Source organism: Tauraco erythrolophus, chromosome 19 (assembly GCF_009769465.1).
Source record: "Tauraco erythrolophus isolate bTauEry1 chromosome 19, bTauEry1.pri, whole genome shotgun sequence".
NCBI lineage: Eukaryota > Metazoa > Chordata > Aves > Musophagiformes > Musophagidae > Tauraco > Tauraco erythrolophus.
Window position 1 is genome coordinate 15,395,904 of NC_141483.1, and position 15,875 is coordinate 15,411,778.

The window sequence follows — 15,875 nt, forward strand, 5'->3', positions numbered from 1 at the left end:
CCAGAGTGCCGGGATGGGGCCGAGCGTGGCAAGGGCGATGTCTCATCCCACCCCACCGTTCTGTGTTGGTTAAGGCAGGTCAGGAGCAGCCCGTGCCACGTGTCTCCAGCCGGGCTGGGAGGAGTAGGTCAGAGAGGAGGTGGGTGAAGCGTAAGGGAGAAACAAAGAGCTGTGCCAGGAGGTGCAGGCACTCCCTGACCGGAGAGGCTGGGAGTGGGGGAGCTGGAAAGTGCTGGGTTGGTCACTGCTGTGTGGGCTGGTGCCCACCCCGGGACGTGCACATCGGGGCAAGGAGGTGGTGCCACCTCTGACAGCAGCGCTGAGACGTGTCCCTGGGTAAATCCTGGTGGTGTGTGCGGCTCTTTCCCCAGGTCCTTCTCCTCGCAGCACCTCTCCATGGCCTCCATCGCGGTGGTGGACACTCCTGGCTTCCACAACCCGCGGCACCGGCAGGGCGAGCGAGCGGCCACTTTTGAAGAGCTCTGCCACAACTACGTGCACGAGCGGCTGCAGGCTCTGTTCTTCGAGAAAACCTTTGTTCTGGAGCTGGAGAGGTACAGAGAGGTGAGGAGTGAGGATTGGGAGCCGCGTCCCGGGGAGCAGCTTCCTGGCACCGGGGGACAGGGCTGCCTTTGACCCAACGGTCCCTGTGCCATCGGTCCCCGTGCCGTGGTGTGGCCGAGTAACACAGTGGCTCTAACAGGAGGGGTGTTGCAGGGATGAGGGTCCGTACGGAGCCGTAGCCTTGAACTGGGTCTCTCTTCCCCCCAGTCGCGGATCCTCTTGGGTATTTCTGACATGCCAGAGGTGCCCACCTGTCTCGGCATCTCTTTGGGCACGCTCGTTCCAGCTCAGGAGGCTTTGCACCCTTCTGGTGCAGCTGAGTTTTTCCTCAGGTGATGAATAGTGGAGAATAGAAAGGAAAATGAAAAATTATTGCAGAAATGAGCTGCTGAAAAATCTACAAGAAGGGATGAGCTTACCAGGCTTGCAGCAGTTGCTGCGATACTTCTAGCCCTGGGAAAACAGCTGAATTCCAAGGGCTTAATATTCACACATCACTTGTGCCAAGAAAGTATCTATGTGCTCTGCACTACTCGTGAACATGTAGTGACCGGCCGTGCTCGGGAGGGCAGCGGGCACAGCAGCGGCCTCGGCTTCGCCGCGGGCTGAGGGCGGCTGCCCCGGCGCAGGATGTTCCCTGTTCCCCGTGGGACCGCGAGCCCGAGCCCCGGGAAGCCGTTTACACCCCGCGCCGGGTCACGCATGGGGTGCTGGTGGCACTTGCTCTTGGTAGGAAGAAACTCGAGCCCCGAACATCCCTGGTTCACACGGCAGCCAGGGCCATGCTCACCCCGACCCTCCAGGGGGGTCCCCTGCTCCCGGGCACCGTGCTGGGGGGGTGGGTGCTGGAGCCACGGGTGGTGGGTGCGCTGCCTCGAGCCCTGGATTGGGAAAGGGAAGCAAGAGCTGCAGGCTGCCGATTCGGGAATTAACTGGTTTTTGGTGCTTTCTGGTTAAGCCTTCGGTTATTCTCACGGCCGCGATTCGTGCAGCTGCTCCGACCGCCGCAAAGCGCCGCGGAGCCCCGTGGGCACGGTGGTCCCCACAGCCCCGGTGGCAGATGGGGCCGTGCCTCTGCGCCGCTCCGCTCCGCCGACACCACATCCCTGCCGAGCCGAGCAGGAGCAGGGCCTGCACCATCCTCCTCCTCCTCCGTGCAAACAGATCTCTTGGCTTTCAGGCGCCAGACTATGACTGAAGCCAGCTTTTAAATAATGTTTTCCAGGAAAATGTTGAGGTGTCTTTTGATCTTCCAGAGCGTTCTCCACTGGCCACGCTGTCCATCATCGACCTCAGCTCCTCCCAGGTAACCCGTCCCCGTGGCCGTGGCAGCAAGTCGGTCGCTCTGGCCGTGCTCGAAGCATCCCTGTGCCCGGAGGAGCGAGGGTTCCATAGGCAGAGTGGGACTATGCCGTGCGTTTTGCACTGAGCAGCCCAAGGCGTTGCAGGGGAGGGCACAGCAGCAACCAGGACCTTTGGGACTTTTTTAAATACAAGCATCCTCCCTGGGCAAGCCCTGGGCACCCCTCCCAGCCTGGCTGCAGAGCTGGGGTGACTTGTGCCTCCAGGACACAGTGTGACTGCAGAGGTGCCAAGGGTGATATCCAGAGCTGCATGGGGCCAGGAGGGTTTCCTGACCCTGGTCTGGCTGGCCCGGGGCAGGGAGGACAGTTGAGCGGAGGTGGTGGGAGCCAGGTGGGCTCAGGCTGGCATGGCTGGGGCAGGGGCTGGCTGTACACAGCCCTCCTGCCCCTTCCCTGTCACCGAGGACTGCCTCCCTTTGGCAGCCACAGGCACTGCCCAGCAGCCCGGGCACCGATCGCAAGGGGCTGCTGTGGATCCTGGACGAGGAGGTGCTGATCCCAGGCTCCGGGGATGGCACTGCCTTCGACCGCCTGTGCTCCTACTTTGTCGCAAAGGGACCCGATCAGGAGGGTGAGTCCGGGTCAGCTCAGCTGCCCGTCCTTTGGCATCGCCATTTAGCTTTGGAAATTTCAGAAACCACGTGGCACATTAACTGTCTCACTGGGCTTTTCTTCTGGGGCGACCCTGGGGTGCTGGCACAGGGCACGGCTATGTGCACCGGTGCGAGCAGGCGCTGCACTTCGAGATCTCCCACCAGCTGGGCACGGACCCTGTGCGCTACGACCTCACGGGCTGGGTCAGCAAAGCCAAGCTCAACCTCTCGGCACAAAACGCCATCCAGGTGCTGCAGCAGTCCAAGGTGTAAGTAGGAGGGAGGTGCCATGGCACTGGCAGTCACCCCCGCTGAGTGGGGAGTGGGATGGGGACGACCCTGCCGTGAGCCAAGTTGCTCTGCTGGGGCTGGAGTTTGCAAACCTGCCCCGGTTTGCATCCCACCGGAGAGGAGAGGACCTGCAGCCTGGCTGAGGTCCGAGGAGCTGCCTGCAGCCGGGGGGCCATGGCCTCGGTGCTGGCTGTATGGGGTCCCTGCCCGTCCACCCAGCTCCTGCCCAGTGCCCAGCTCAGGAGATGGAGCTGATCTGGCCTCAGGTGGGCAAAGAGGGGACGGGACCTCGAGTGGATCCCGTCTGCGGGGCAGCCCGAGGCACCTGTCGACACCAGCGTTGCTGGAGTCCAGCTCCACCTGGGGAAAAACTGCAATGGAGCCAGGAAAAAACCAGCTTTCAGCCTGGCTTTGTGGGAATACTGGGAGTTTAGTTCAGGGGAGGGGAGCAGCTGTCGAGGGGTTTGACTCAGAGCCACCGAGCCCAGGGCTGACTGACAGCCCGACGTGCGCGTCGTGACAGCGGTGGACGCTCCAGAGCGTGCGGTGAAGAGTTTTCCATCACAGCTGTCCGGGTTCCTCGAGTCCGCAGATCCCTGCCATCGGCGTCTCGGTGGGGTCCTCTCCGGCAGGCGGGGGCAGAGGGGGGGACAGGGACCCCGGGGGCACATGTGATGGGTCCGGGCTGTGAGACGCCGAGGGCAGCTCCCGTGCAGTGACCGTGCAGGTTTTCCCCACCCCTCCGAGGAACCTCGTAAACTCGACTGGAATCGGAATGCAATCGAGCTGCCACGGGCGTCTCCACGCACGGGATGATTTTAACCTTCTGCTTAAATGTTCCCACCTCGTTTTGTTTTAGGCTTCAATTCAGGAGAGTTTTAATAGTGATGAACAGCTCAGTGCCCGAACCAGAGAGCAATGGCGGGGGGGGGGGGGGGGGGGGCGGTTGTCCTGGCACCCTGCTCTGCAGCTGGGTGCCCCGTGGCAGCACCAATGCCGAATTTGGGATGCCAGGCATCGCATCCCCGCTGAAGGGGCTGGGAGCAGAGGTTCCCCGGCGTTGGCACCGCTGTGGCCCCACCGCCCCGTGTCGTTGCTTGCCCCGACAGGGACGCGGTGAAGGAGCTGGTGCTGCCACGCTCGCGGGCACCGCTGGGCTGCGGTGCCGTGGCGGGGCTGGACGGACGCTCCCAGGCAGCCCTGCACCGCAACAGCTGTGTGAGGAAGACCTTCGCCAGCAGCTTTGCCGCCGTGAAGAAGAGGTCGGTGTGTGCTCAGCTCAAACTGCAAGCGGTGAGTGCGGCACTGGCACTGTCGCGGCTGCGGGTCGGGGTGTTTGTCCTGTTCCCCCCCGGACACGCTCCCCCTTGACAGGGAGCCCCGCACCCCCTGGCAGGCACCTTCACCGGGGTCACCACTGCGGCTCTGTGTCCCGCAGGGCTCTTGGCCCGGGATGCTGCTTCGGCCGTGGGTCACCACAAGCCACCCAGGGGCAGCGTCCCAGGCAAGCAGATCATCAGGCAGATTACAGGCGCACCGTGCCGTGCCGCCGCTTAATCCTCTTAAGCGCTCAGACAAGTAGAGGAACCCTCCGGGCTGGGCACGTGCCAAGCTCCTGCCCATCCCAGCCATAATTAGGTGCCTAAACTCTTTTAAGGAGATGAGGCTCGGTGCCTGCTGGTGCCCTGGCCAGCCCACTTCGTGGTCCCGGCTGCCCCCCGCCCAGCAACCCTCAACCCTGGTAGCTCTTTGTAGCCCATCAGCTGAAAATATGAGACATTAAGAGGAAGGGTCCCGCTCAGCATCCGTGACCCGCACCTCGGGCTCGCCTCTCCGACCGAAGCTGTTGTTCCTGACATGCACATGAGCTTTGGGTGCTGAGGATGACTTCCTGACCAGCCGGGTACCCCAGAGAGCATTTCCCACTGCCACCATGTGCTACCCCTCTGCCCCGCGCCCTCCGTCCCCGCTGACCTCTGCTTGCCTGGCAGGACGCGCTCACGAATTTGCTCCGACGGTCCCAGCTGCACTTCGTCCACTGCCTCGTCCCAGGATCGGGGCCGGAGGGGCAGGTTCCTCGGCCCCCCACGCCGCCCGACGCTGCCCTGCAGCTGGACGTGCCGACCCTGCGATCCCAGCTGGAGGGGATGCAGCTCCTGGACGCCCTGCGCCTGCACCGCGTCGGTACGCCCAGCCCTCCGCCGCTGCCACGTGCCATCCAGTCCCACCTGCCAGTGCTGCCCTGCCGCTGGCTCAGCCCTTCCTCGCTGTGCTCATCACCTGTGCCACCCTTTGCAGCAGCACCCCCCCTCCCCGCTGCCAGTTCCCTCCCAGAGCGTTTTGGTGGCTTGTGCAGCCCCCAGTGTGTCCGTCTGCCCCCAGGGTATGCGGATCGCCTGCTCCTCACCCAGTTCCGAAGGCGCTTCCAGGTCCTGGCTCCGGAGGTCATGAAGAAGCACACCTCTGCCTACGAGGTGCCAGATGAGAGCAAGGTGCGTGCCAGGCTGGGCTGGGAATCACAGGCTGGGAGCCCCACCGGGGCTCTGCCGATGCCGGGGCTCTCCAGGCACGTCAGGGCTTTCTTGGCAATAAAGAGCAATTCCTGGAGCTCCCTGCAACAGGCATTGCCTGTTCCCTGCATGAGCCCAGCTGGGTTGTACCAGCATCTCCCTGCCCTGGGACAGGAGCTGCTTCCCAGTCCCTGCCTCACTCGGGCATCCCATGACGCCGATGTTATTCCTTTGGCTGCTGTGGGGTCAACCCCCGCAGGTCCAGGGGCTGCCAAGCTCTGGCATCTCTCGACAGCTGTGGGTGACGCTCCTTTGCCCTGTCACTGCAGGACCCGCCATGGGTGAGGTGCACATCTGGACAGCTGCTGAGGAGCTTTAGTAGCAGGGATGTCAGTGCAGGTCTGGGGGGTTCTTAAACACTAGGTTGTCCTCAGGAGCGAGGGGTGAAGGAGAACAGCCCCACTCAGCTCAGGGCGGCTCACCAGCATTCCCAGTGGTGCTGGGAAATAGCCATCGGGTTTGGAGGTCTGTGGGGTCAGACCTGTCACGACTGGCGCGGCTGTTCCTGGCGGAGCGGCCGGGCTCGGCTCTTCATCCCAGAGTTTCTCCCCCGAGGGCTGTTTTTGCGGAGGCAGCAAACCCGCCTGGCGCGGGCTGCATGTGCCAACGTTATTGCACCATGGAGAGGACTTGGTGAAATCAGCCTGGAAATGAAGCCCGTTATTGCTGCTTTTTAATACTCAGGAGGAAATGGCTTTGAAAATCCGCCTTGTCGAGGGCTGTGCCTCGGTCCTCCAGTGCTCCGGCTGCCGGTCTGTGCCCGGTCTGTGCCTGGTAGGTCACTTTTTGCAGGACAGGGCACAAACAGTGGGACTGGAGGCACGTGCGGAGGGCAGGATCCATGCATTGCCCTGGCCTAGCGTGGCAGCACCCCATCTCTCTCCCTGGCTCCCCCAAAAACCAGCTGGCTGAGCACAAGCCAGGCATCATTCCCAGGGACCCAGTGGAGGTGGGAGCATGGAGGTTCCTGAGGACCAGGCTCCTGTGAAACAGCAGCCCAGGGCGACTCCTCACCTCGTCCCACAAAGCCTGAAAGTCAAAGGAGCTCAGGAAAATAGGCAGAGATTTTCCAGTTTTGTCTCATAATAAATTTGTAGCAAAAGCTGAGGAGAACCCCCCCTGCCCCTGGCTGTGCACTGCCGAGTTGCTCTGAGAGCTGGGGAGAGCTGGGAGGAGATGAATTAAACATGGGCACGTGCTCGGCTCTGCCAACTGCCGGCCAGCGTGTGCCAATTCAGTTCAGACCTTGGGATTTAATAAGACAAGTTTGACAGTCAGGAAAGGTCAATATTGTTATTAGTGCTGTAAGGAGGCAGAGGGTGCCTCGTCAGCAGCGTGTAAGCAGGGGATTGGAAAAATCCCATCCTCCCTGGAGCTTGTGCCACGTGGTTTTGTTAGCCAGGGACTGCTTCCCAGCAGCTGTGTCACCTCGGCCACTGGAGCACGAGAGATGATCTGCTGTAGTGAGGCTGGGGCAGGGCAGCCGTCACCCACCCCGTGCTCCCGCTGGCCCCGCTGCTGGGAGTGGGATGGGATGGGATGGGATGGGGTGGGATGGGATGGGATGGGATGGGATGGGATGGGATGGGATGGGATGGGAAGGGATGAGAAGGGATGAGAAGGGATGGGAAGGGAGGAGATGGAACGGAATGGGATGGGACAGGATGGGACGGGATGAGATGGGACAGGATGGGATGGAATAGGATAGGATGGGATGGGATGGGACAGGATGGGACGGGATGAGATGGGACAGGATGGGATGGAATAGGATAGGATAGGATGGGATGAGATGAGATGGGATGGTCCTACACAGCCCTGCCCCTGGCCCCAGTCCCAGCAGTGCCGCAGGAGCGGGGCACGGCCGTGGCGCTGGCTCTTCCTCCCCCCGGCATGCAGCTCCAAGCAGTGTGGAGGTCCGGACCCCCGTGCACTCACGTGCTCCGTCCCTGCCTTGTCCCGGCACGTGCACGGCCACTGGCAGGGGCTCGGGGTGCATCTCTGCTGGAGCACAGTGCTCCTGGGGCCATGCCGAAGTATTTCTCATGTGGGTTTGTCCTTTGTGGAGTAGATGCACGAGATGGCTGGAGGGTGTTGTATGGAGTGAAGTATGAGTGGAGGATTTTTGTTAGAGTTTCTGTAGCTCTGGGGTTTTCAAATCATCCGTTTGTCCGGATAGTGCTGGCTGCCCTGGGGAAGTGCCCGGTGTTGTTGGCTGCTACATTCACATGTCGGTCCAGAGCTCAGAGTAATTGAGTTCAGGTTCTCCTACAGCTCTGGACTAATCTCCTGCTGCCTCGCCGTGGCGGCTCGCTCAGCACCAGTGGGTGTGGGTGGGAATTCCGTGCCTTCCCCCTCTGCGTTCGACTCTGCGGCTGAGCTGTTGGCAAGCTGGGCAGGAGGGCAGAGGGTTCGTGGCTGGGCAGCACGGTTGGACTTCAGCTGGATGTTGCTGGGATGGGCTCTCACCCTCCCCTGAGCAGCCTCCTCCCGCGGCCGCCCGTGTGTCGGGGTCCTTCTAGACCAGGGATGGCAGCAAAAGGGGGAAAATCCTGCATTCAGCTGCAGACCTCCGCTCCCCATCCTGCCAAAAGTCCCCTGGGCAGAACCCCCTTCTTGGCCTGGGGCTCAGGGCTGGGGCACCTGTTTTGGAGGCTGCTCTCGGGCTGAGCAGGTGCACTTCTGCGTGGGGAGGAGAGAGTGAGAGCATGGCTGGATGCGCCCTCGCTGGGTGCCCGTAAGCAGGATGCGCCCTCGCTGGGTGCCCGTAAGCGGGATGTGCCCTTGCTGGGTGCCCGAAAGGACCAAGAGTCTCTGTGCCCCATTCCAGCAGGCTCGTGCCAGGGTGTAAATGTTTTCTAAGCAACTCAGTGATGTGCTCCTTCTCCACAGGCTATAGAGGAGCTTTTCCAGGCGCTGGATCTGGAGAAGAAGAGCATTGCCGTAGGACGCAGCCAGGTATGGTGGCTCCGATCTCTGCTTCCCCGTTGCTCTCGGTGTGTACGGGCACAGCCAGCCCCGCACCAGGCGCTGCCAGCTGCCCAGTGCCTCCCAAACTGGAGAGAAAGCCTCTCCTCCACTGCTCCCCACAGCACCCAGGGGGCTGGGAACCCAAGTCTTGCCGAAAATCAAAGCAGAAGGCTCTTAATTCACGTTTGAAACCGTTACCCTGGGTCAACCATGTACCTAATTGTCAAAATCCGGCTCCTCGTGGCATTCAAGTCCCTAATTACCTTGGATGTCTCATGGGAGTAAGTGGGGCTTGGGCAGGTTTCGGTGGGCTGAGCCGGGTGGCTGCAGGTGCCTGAGTTGTCACAGCAGCAACGTTTGAACTTAAACGCGACGATCTCAAAGCAAAAAATGAATTTTGCGCGTGCGCTTGCCTTCAGCTCTCCGAGTCTGTAAAGAAGGAATTCACGAAACGGTTCTGTTGGAGCAAAATAACTTTCTTTTCTCCTGCACGGTGCAGTTTGCAATTATCCCTCCTCTGAAACCCTCGTGCTTAATCAATAGCGCGATGGCAGCTCCCGTCACGTCTCGTTATGGAGGAGTCGCTTTTGCCATCGCTTTGAGCATTGATTTTGTACTCGCTTCTAAAACTCGCTGCCGTGGGAAGTTCATCCAGCCATTAATGAGACAATCAAATAGGTGGTGGAGCAATCATAGCGTTATCTCAAGGAAGTGAGTTTCCTTGGAATTGTTCTTTGATTCAATTTGGCGTCTTTAAAACGCAGCTCTTTAAGTATGCCACCGGCTTCACGAGCGTCGTTCAGTTTTTATTAAAGCTGCATTATGCAAATGGTGCACAATATTCGGCAGCGATCGGTCCCGTATCCTGAGAGCTTCTCCGGGCGATGACCGAGAGACGTCTTACACTCTGCCAGATCGATAGTGGGCTAAATTCGATGGCATCAGCAAATCTGTTGTCGTTTATGAGGTGTTCCTGACAAGTTCAGTTGAAGGAAATGATGCGGTTAATTTATTGTAAACTGGCATCTTTGCTGTTGGCGGGGGGGGGTGGTCCGAGGCAGAATTCGGGCAGTGCTCAGACCCCATCCCGGGGCGGTGTAACCTCTGTCACTCGCTGTCAGGTGTTCCTGAAGCCGGGGGTCATGTCCCGACTGGAGAAGCAGCGCGACAAGCTGGTCACCCAGAAGATGATCCTGCTGCAGGCTGCCTGCAAGGGCTTCCTCAGCCGTCAGAAGTTCAAGCGGTTGAAGGTACCCATGCCACGGGTCGGGGTGCCCTGTGCCCACCAGGGCTCTGGCTGTGGCGAGGGGGTCAGTGCTGCTGTGCTGCAGCCCCGAGCACCCAAATTACAGCGCTCTGAGTAGGGCAGGCGGCTCCTCTGAGCGGCACCTGCTCTGCCCCACGGGCAGCCACCCGATGCTGCGCTGCCATCCCCTGCGCTGCTCCACCACCTCGTCCCTCTCCAGCCCCGTGCCCCACCCCGCTCCCTCCCAGCGGGCTCAGTCGTGGCAGGGCGAGGGGCACTGCCAGCCGTGTCTCCCCGCAGATCCAGCGCCTCGCCATCCGCTGCATCCAGAAGAACCTGGTGGTCTTCCAGGCGGTCCGGCACTGGCCCTGGTGGCAGCTGCTGAGCCGCATGCGGCCCTTGCTCAGCGTTAACCTGGCAGAGGAGCAGCTCCGTGCAAAAGAGGTACGCACCAAGGGATGGGATGGGATGGGATGGGATGGGATGGGACGGGACGGGTTTGGACAGGATGGGATGGGATGGAATAGGACAGAGTGGGATGGGATGGGGACAGGGTGCTTTAGGGGTTCTGCCTGGTGGGTCGGTCAAATTGGAAGTCGCTTCTGCCAGAGCAGAGATGTTTTCCTGACCATCCAGCAGTCCTCATCTCTTCTTAGCACTGCATTTTTTGCCCTGAGTAAAGTGTTTTGCAGACCTGTGGAGGCAGAGATCCCTCTCCTTCTTCCTTAGAAGGACAGTAGCACATGCCCCATGTTCCTACAGCTGAATCCCTGTCCCAGGGCTGTGGCTGCCCCACTGCCCTCCCCGTGCCCCCTCCAAGGTCGCTGGGGCTGGGGCTGCTGCCCCGAGCCCCTCGGGGACACATGACCCACAGCAGCATCTGGGGTGAAGGATGATGAGCAGCCAAACACACCCTTGGCGCAGGCGACTCCGGCTGGTGATGGTAGACCCTAACGGGCATTTGCTGACCCGGGAGAGGCACCTTTCACCCCTCTGCGCCGTCGGAAACCTGTGCTAAATTCCTAGTCTGTGTCCTCTGGCATCCTGCCCCTCCTCTTGCCTTAGCAGGGTTTTAACAAGATGTTTTCAGGCTGGCTCAGAGGAAATAAAAGCTGCCTGAGCCTCTGTTTCTCTCTCCAAACCCGCCCGGGATCCATCAGGGCCCATCACCCATTAACCTTGGGTTTTATCGTGCTTCTGCACGTTCTGCTTCTGCTCAGCGCTGGACATCAAAGCAGGACGAGGCTGCGCCGAGCGGCTCTCCCCGCCGGTGCAGTCAGGCTGCCTGAAAAAGAATCACAGAGAACACTGTGCCCGTGCGAGGGCTCTGTGATATCCTGCCAGGGCCCTGGCACTGCTCCGCCGGCGGAATTCGGCTGGGTGGCTGCCTTCAGCCCAGGCTTTCGAGGTTTGCCTCTTCCTCGTAGCGTGTGCTCTGTGCGCATGCCGAAGCTGACGTTCCCTCCGATGAAATCCATGTCAGGAGCTGTAGTCCCGGCAATTTGCAGCGAGCAGCCTTCAAAGTTGCCGGGTCGATTTTATTAATAAGGCAGCGACGTCTCTCCCACTTATTTTCAACAGAAAAGAAGATTTTTTGGTAAATAAGCAGAGGATGCTGGAGCTCTCCGTGAGCGGTTTTTTGCAATCTTCCCTAGGAGGAGCTGGCGGCGCTGAGAAGGAAGCTGGAAAAATCCGAGCAGGCGTGCAGCGAGCTCCGGCAGACCGCGGAGAAGCTGGAGAGCAAGGTAGAGCCCGGAAAAAAAGCCTCTGCCGCAGCCCCGCTTGATCGAGTTGGAAATTCAGGGATAAAGAGACCACGGACCCCGTTAGAGCAGGAGGAGCCGTGGGCAGCACAGGGGGCTGCAGCCGCAGCAAAGGCGGTTCTGCAGCACCCAGGGCCAGCACCGCTGCGGGGTCCGTGCTGGCTGGCACCCCGCCTGCCAGAGCAACGCGGCCCCCGGGGGCTGTGCCCACGGAGCAGCCCAGATGCCCTGGGAATGGACGGTTCCCGGGGATGCCCCCAGGGAAATGACTTATTTAACAGGATGAATGCTAATACCGAGGAGACGGAGTGCAGGAGAACTGCCCGTCCCCTGGCTCCGAGTGTGCCCCGCCGTGCACGGTGCTCATGGGGTGCAGCTGCCAGGGCAGCCGCTCGGCCGCCCCGTTGTGCGTGTCGGAAGGAGGAACAGGAGCGCTGGAAGCCTGCGTGTTCCTGCTGGCTCTGCCCCACTGCAGCCCCTCTCCGGGCCGGCTCAGCGGGACGGACCGTGCTCACCGCTGCTTTGCAGAATGGGGAATCAATTCCCCAGATTAATAACCCTGCCCCGCTTCATTCATCTGCTGCTTGTTTTGAATGAGACAATGTGAATCAGCCAGGATGGTGCAGAAATCTGATGAGCCCTGTCTGCAGTGCAGTGCAGGCAGTGCAGTGCGGGTAGAGCAGTGCAGGCAGTGCAGTTCAGGCAGCGCACTCCCAGTGCCAGCTGCTGGCTGTGCAGCTGTAGGGGCCGCTGCCCTGTGGCTGGCAGCCATGCGAGGGTCGCAGCCACGGGCTCCAACAGTACTTGCTCTTTGCTGGAGCGTGCCAATGGGAGCCTGGGCTCCCACTGGTGACACTGGTCAGTGGTGGTGGGCACTTATCGCATCCCATGAGCACAGGCAGCTGCCAAATGAGAGTGGTCAGGATGCCTGGCTCGATACAGGCTGGCCGGATCCCTGCGAGCTGGCATGCACGGTGATGCCCGGCCTGACTCCATGTTGCCCCCTCAGATCATCGACCTGACAACGGAGCTGTCGGACGAGCGGTACAAGGGTGACGTCGCCTGCCAGGTCCTGGATGGGGAGCGGGCAGAGAGGCTGCGGGGCGCCCGCGAGCTGCAGGAGCTGCAGGTATGAGAGCCCCGGGCTGTCGGGCTGTGCCAGTGGGGATGCTGTGCTTTCGGCACAGCCTTGCTGGACCGCAGTGCCCTGGAGCTGGGTAGAGCTGCTCCCTTCCTTCCCCGGGTTTTCCCAGAGCAAACACGACCAAGTGCAGAAGAAACTGGAGTCGGTGGAAAAGCAGCTGGAGGAGGCCCAGCAGCTGGTTCAGTTGCGTGAGATGAAGATAAGCGGCTCTGGAGGAGGTAGGGGCATCCCTTTGGGGGCAACGCATGCTCTGGGCATCCAGCATGGGGCCACCATGGCCGTCCCAGCAGGACAGCAAAGCCTCTTGCCAATGGGCAGAGGTTTATTCCCCCCCAGCAGCACTGCTTTTGCACAGGGCTGGGGATGCAGGCAGGGATTCTGCCTGCGGGCACTGCTGGTGCTTGCTGGCACTGCCCGGCACTGCCAGCAGCTCGGAGTGTGTTTGAAGCCTGTTCTGGAGTGATGAGGAGGCTGCTGAGACACGAGTGGGATGGGGTGCGGTGGGATGGGGTGGGATGAGCGTGCACGCTTTGCTAAGGCACGCGCTGTACGAACTGGGGCAGCCTTGGGTGCACAAAGCAGAGCTGCACCCAAGAGCTCGGTGCTGGCGTTCATGCCATACGGGTGCCGTGGTGCCATCGTGCGTTTGCTCGTCCGACCCCGGCACGGCCGGTCAGCCCCGGGCACTCACCCAGCGCCTCCGGGTCTCTCCGTTCGCAGAGGACGAGTGGCAGGTGCGCTTCGACTGCGCGCAGACGGAGATCGCCTTCCTGCAGAGGCGGCTGGCGCAGCTGGAGGAGCGGCTGGAGTCGGAGCTGGGTGCCAGGACGGGACTGGAGCAAAAGGCGAGTGCTGGAGGGGACAGGGACCCCCCAGGGTGACACTGCTGAAGCCAGGCATCCTCTCCCCGTTCCCGGCCAGGCGAAGCTGTGTGGGGCTGAGGCTTGGAAACGGAGCCGCGGGTTGCTGAGGCTCTTGAATCCGGCTGTTTTCTGCCGATTTGAGAATAAATCCCCCAAAGCTGCCTTCAAGCTTAAAAAAGTCACTTTTGCAGCAAAACACAACAAATTCAACCGTGGTCAAGTGTGAGCGTGAGCACGGGGGGGGGAAGCTGCGGGGTGAGGAGGGGCTCAGTGGGGGGTCTTGGTGCTGATCCGGCTTTTGGGTGCTGGACGGGGCTGTGCTCACACCCTGCCACCCAAAGAGCTGCTGATGCAGCGAGCTGGCAGCTTCCAAGCTTTGCCATGAGGAGGGGAAAAGCCCGTGTGCTTCCCTGAGCGGTGCCTGGGAGTCAGGCCGCTTCCCACGAGGATAAAGCAAAGACATGAATATTATTCATGGGACATTAAAAAGCAATAAGAAAAGCAGCCCAGTCGCAGGAGCTTGGGTAAAGCAAAACAGCCCGTTTGCTTTCAGATGGTTGGTCGGGAATTACAGGCTCCATTAAGGCAGGATTTCCCTTATTTAAAGTCATTCCTTAATGGCTCCATTCTCTGGCCGGCGAGAGCTCTGCGTGTCGCTCCCAAACCCGATGCGAATCCGTGGAGGATCCAGCTCCTTCGGTCCAGGCGCTGCTTTTTGGAGAGAAATGGGATCAGGCGCCCGCCCCTGGGGCAGCTTTGCTGACTCAGCAGGGCTGGGATGGTGCAGGAGGGCACCCGGACTGCGAGGGGTCAGGGCACCTAAGCTGGTCCTTGCTTGGCGAAAGATCTCCGGGTGAACCATCCCCTGGTGCCGGAGCGGGGCTGAGCCGCGGGTGGGGGGCGGCTGCGGGTGCGTGTCCAGCGGGGTGCCCCTCCGCCGCTCACCGCCGCCTCTGCCCGCAGCTCGCCGAGGCGCGGGCAGCCTGCGAGGCTGCCAAGGCGGCGGCGCAGCAGCTGCGGCGGCGGGGCCGGCGGCTGGCCTGCGAGCTGGAGGACGTGCGGGTGGTGGCCGAGAGCCAGCAGAACCGCAGCCACGAGCTGGAGAAGAGGCAGAAGAAGTAAGGCTGGTGGGAGCGGGTGGGAGGGCTGGGGCTGCTGGAGCTGGGAGGACGGGGGGCTGCGGGCGAGGGGTGCCTGGAAGGGCTGCTCTTATCAGCTGCTTCGGCTGCTGGAGGTGGCGCCGAGCTGGGAGGTTATTTTACATCCCGTTGCTGCGTGGCTGTAACACGCTTCCGTGGCAGCAATCGCTGCTGGCGGGATGCTCGGCGGCACAGCGGGGAGGGCTGCCCAGGGCTTGGTGGGCACACTGGTTCCCGCACCGCTGGATGTGGGGGCACCCTCATGCCAGGGTGTCCTGGGCTTTGCTGTGCCCTTGGTGGGGATGTGCCGCGAGCGCTGCTGGCGAAGTGGGCACCTGGTGTGGAGGTGAAGAGCCTGGTAGCCAAAAAACAGGCCCCGGTGTTTTACCACTGCTGTTTGGTACCTGTGAAGGAGACAGGTTTTCTGCCCAAAATGAGGATACCAAGACCAAGCGAACGTGGGAAATCACCAATTATAATTTAATTTACACGTCGTTGCCAGCGTGCCCTGCTCGCCTGTGCTGAGATGCTGACTGTGGGCTGGGGCTTGGGCTGACTCAGGGGAGTGCGGGTGCTGAGTGCCACTCCAGAGTGGCAACGCTTCCTGACCTGAGACCAAACCCTCGGTGCAGCAGGGTCCGACTGGCCTTGGGGCCGGGGCTGCCCGTGGTGGCGGGGGGCAGAGGGCTGCTGCCCACACGCAGGCGCATTTTGGGGTGTTTTGGGTCTGTAGCAGCCCATTGCAGCGCTTTTTTTTGCTCTCAGCAGCCCCTGCGTGCACATCGCCGCCGCTCCACGCTGCCCGCTTCCCGCGGCTGGCGCTTGTGCGGAGTAATCAGGGATTCACGAAACGATGGCAGCACTTTGCAGACAATAAGCTTCTGGGTTTTTGTCCTCTCAAAAGCCCTTAGACAGTGCAGTGCCAGGAGAAGCGGTGTGCCGCCAGCTGAGGCTCCCTGCCTGCCTTGGCACAGCTCCCGCGGGCAGGAGGCAGCCGTGCCGCCGTCGTGGACCGGCTCGGGAGACTACGGTGTGTTTTCCCCCCCAGGTTTGACGTGCAGCTGGCCCAGGCCCTGGGGCAGTCTGCCTTCGAGAAGAGCCTCCGTGAAAAAGTGTCGCAGGAGAACACCAGCATCCGATGGGAGATGGGCAAACTCCAGCAGAGCTTAGAGGTAAGAGGCAAATATCCCACTTTGCAGCGGTGTATCCAGCTTCGGGAGCAAAGCCGTTACTGGTGCAGAGCAGTCAGGCACAGCCCCGGCAACTCGATCCTGATTTCTTTTCGCGCAGTTCTAGGACGCGCCTGGTGTATTTAAATAACGTTATCCTCTGCCAGAAGAAAGGCCATCACTTTCACAAGCGATGCCCATC

The 15,875-nt window shown here is 61.2% G+C and overlaps 1 protein-coding gene across 1 annotated transcript in view; it reads left to right on the forward strand.

Moving 5' to 3' along the window:
- Positions 1-15,875, forward strand: part of MYO18B (myosin XVIIIB) — a 65,659-nt gene that overhangs the window by 18,041 nt on the left and 31,743 nt on the right. The window contains exons 15-30 of the mRNA XM_086623239.1: positions 372-564; positions 1,790-1,870; positions 2,352-2,499; positions 2,631-2,790; positions 3,922-4,105; positions 4,804-4,996; positions 5,195-5,304; positions 8,272-8,337; positions 9,471-9,599; positions 9,896-10,039; positions 11,251-11,340; positions 12,368-12,487; positions 12,612-12,720; positions 13,223-13,347; positions 14,329-14,483; positions 15,553-15,676. Of these exons, the coding sequence (XP_086479365.1) occupies positions 372-564; positions 1,790-1,870; positions 2,352-2,499; positions 2,631-2,790; positions 3,922-4,105; positions 4,804-4,996; positions 5,195-5,304; positions 8,272-8,337; positions 9,471-9,599; positions 9,896-10,039; positions 11,251-11,340; positions 12,368-12,487; positions 12,612-12,720; positions 13,223-13,347; positions 14,329-14,483; positions 15,553-15,676 (2,131 nt within the window). The remainder of the gene's footprint in view (positions 1-371; positions 565-1,789; positions 1,871-2,351; positions 2,500-2,630; positions 2,791-3,921; positions 4,106-4,803; positions 4,997-5,194; positions 5,305-8,271; positions 8,338-9,470; positions 9,600-9,895; positions 10,040-11,250; positions 11,341-12,367; positions 12,488-12,611; positions 12,721-13,222; positions 13,348-14,328; positions 14,484-15,552; positions 15,677-15,875) is intronic.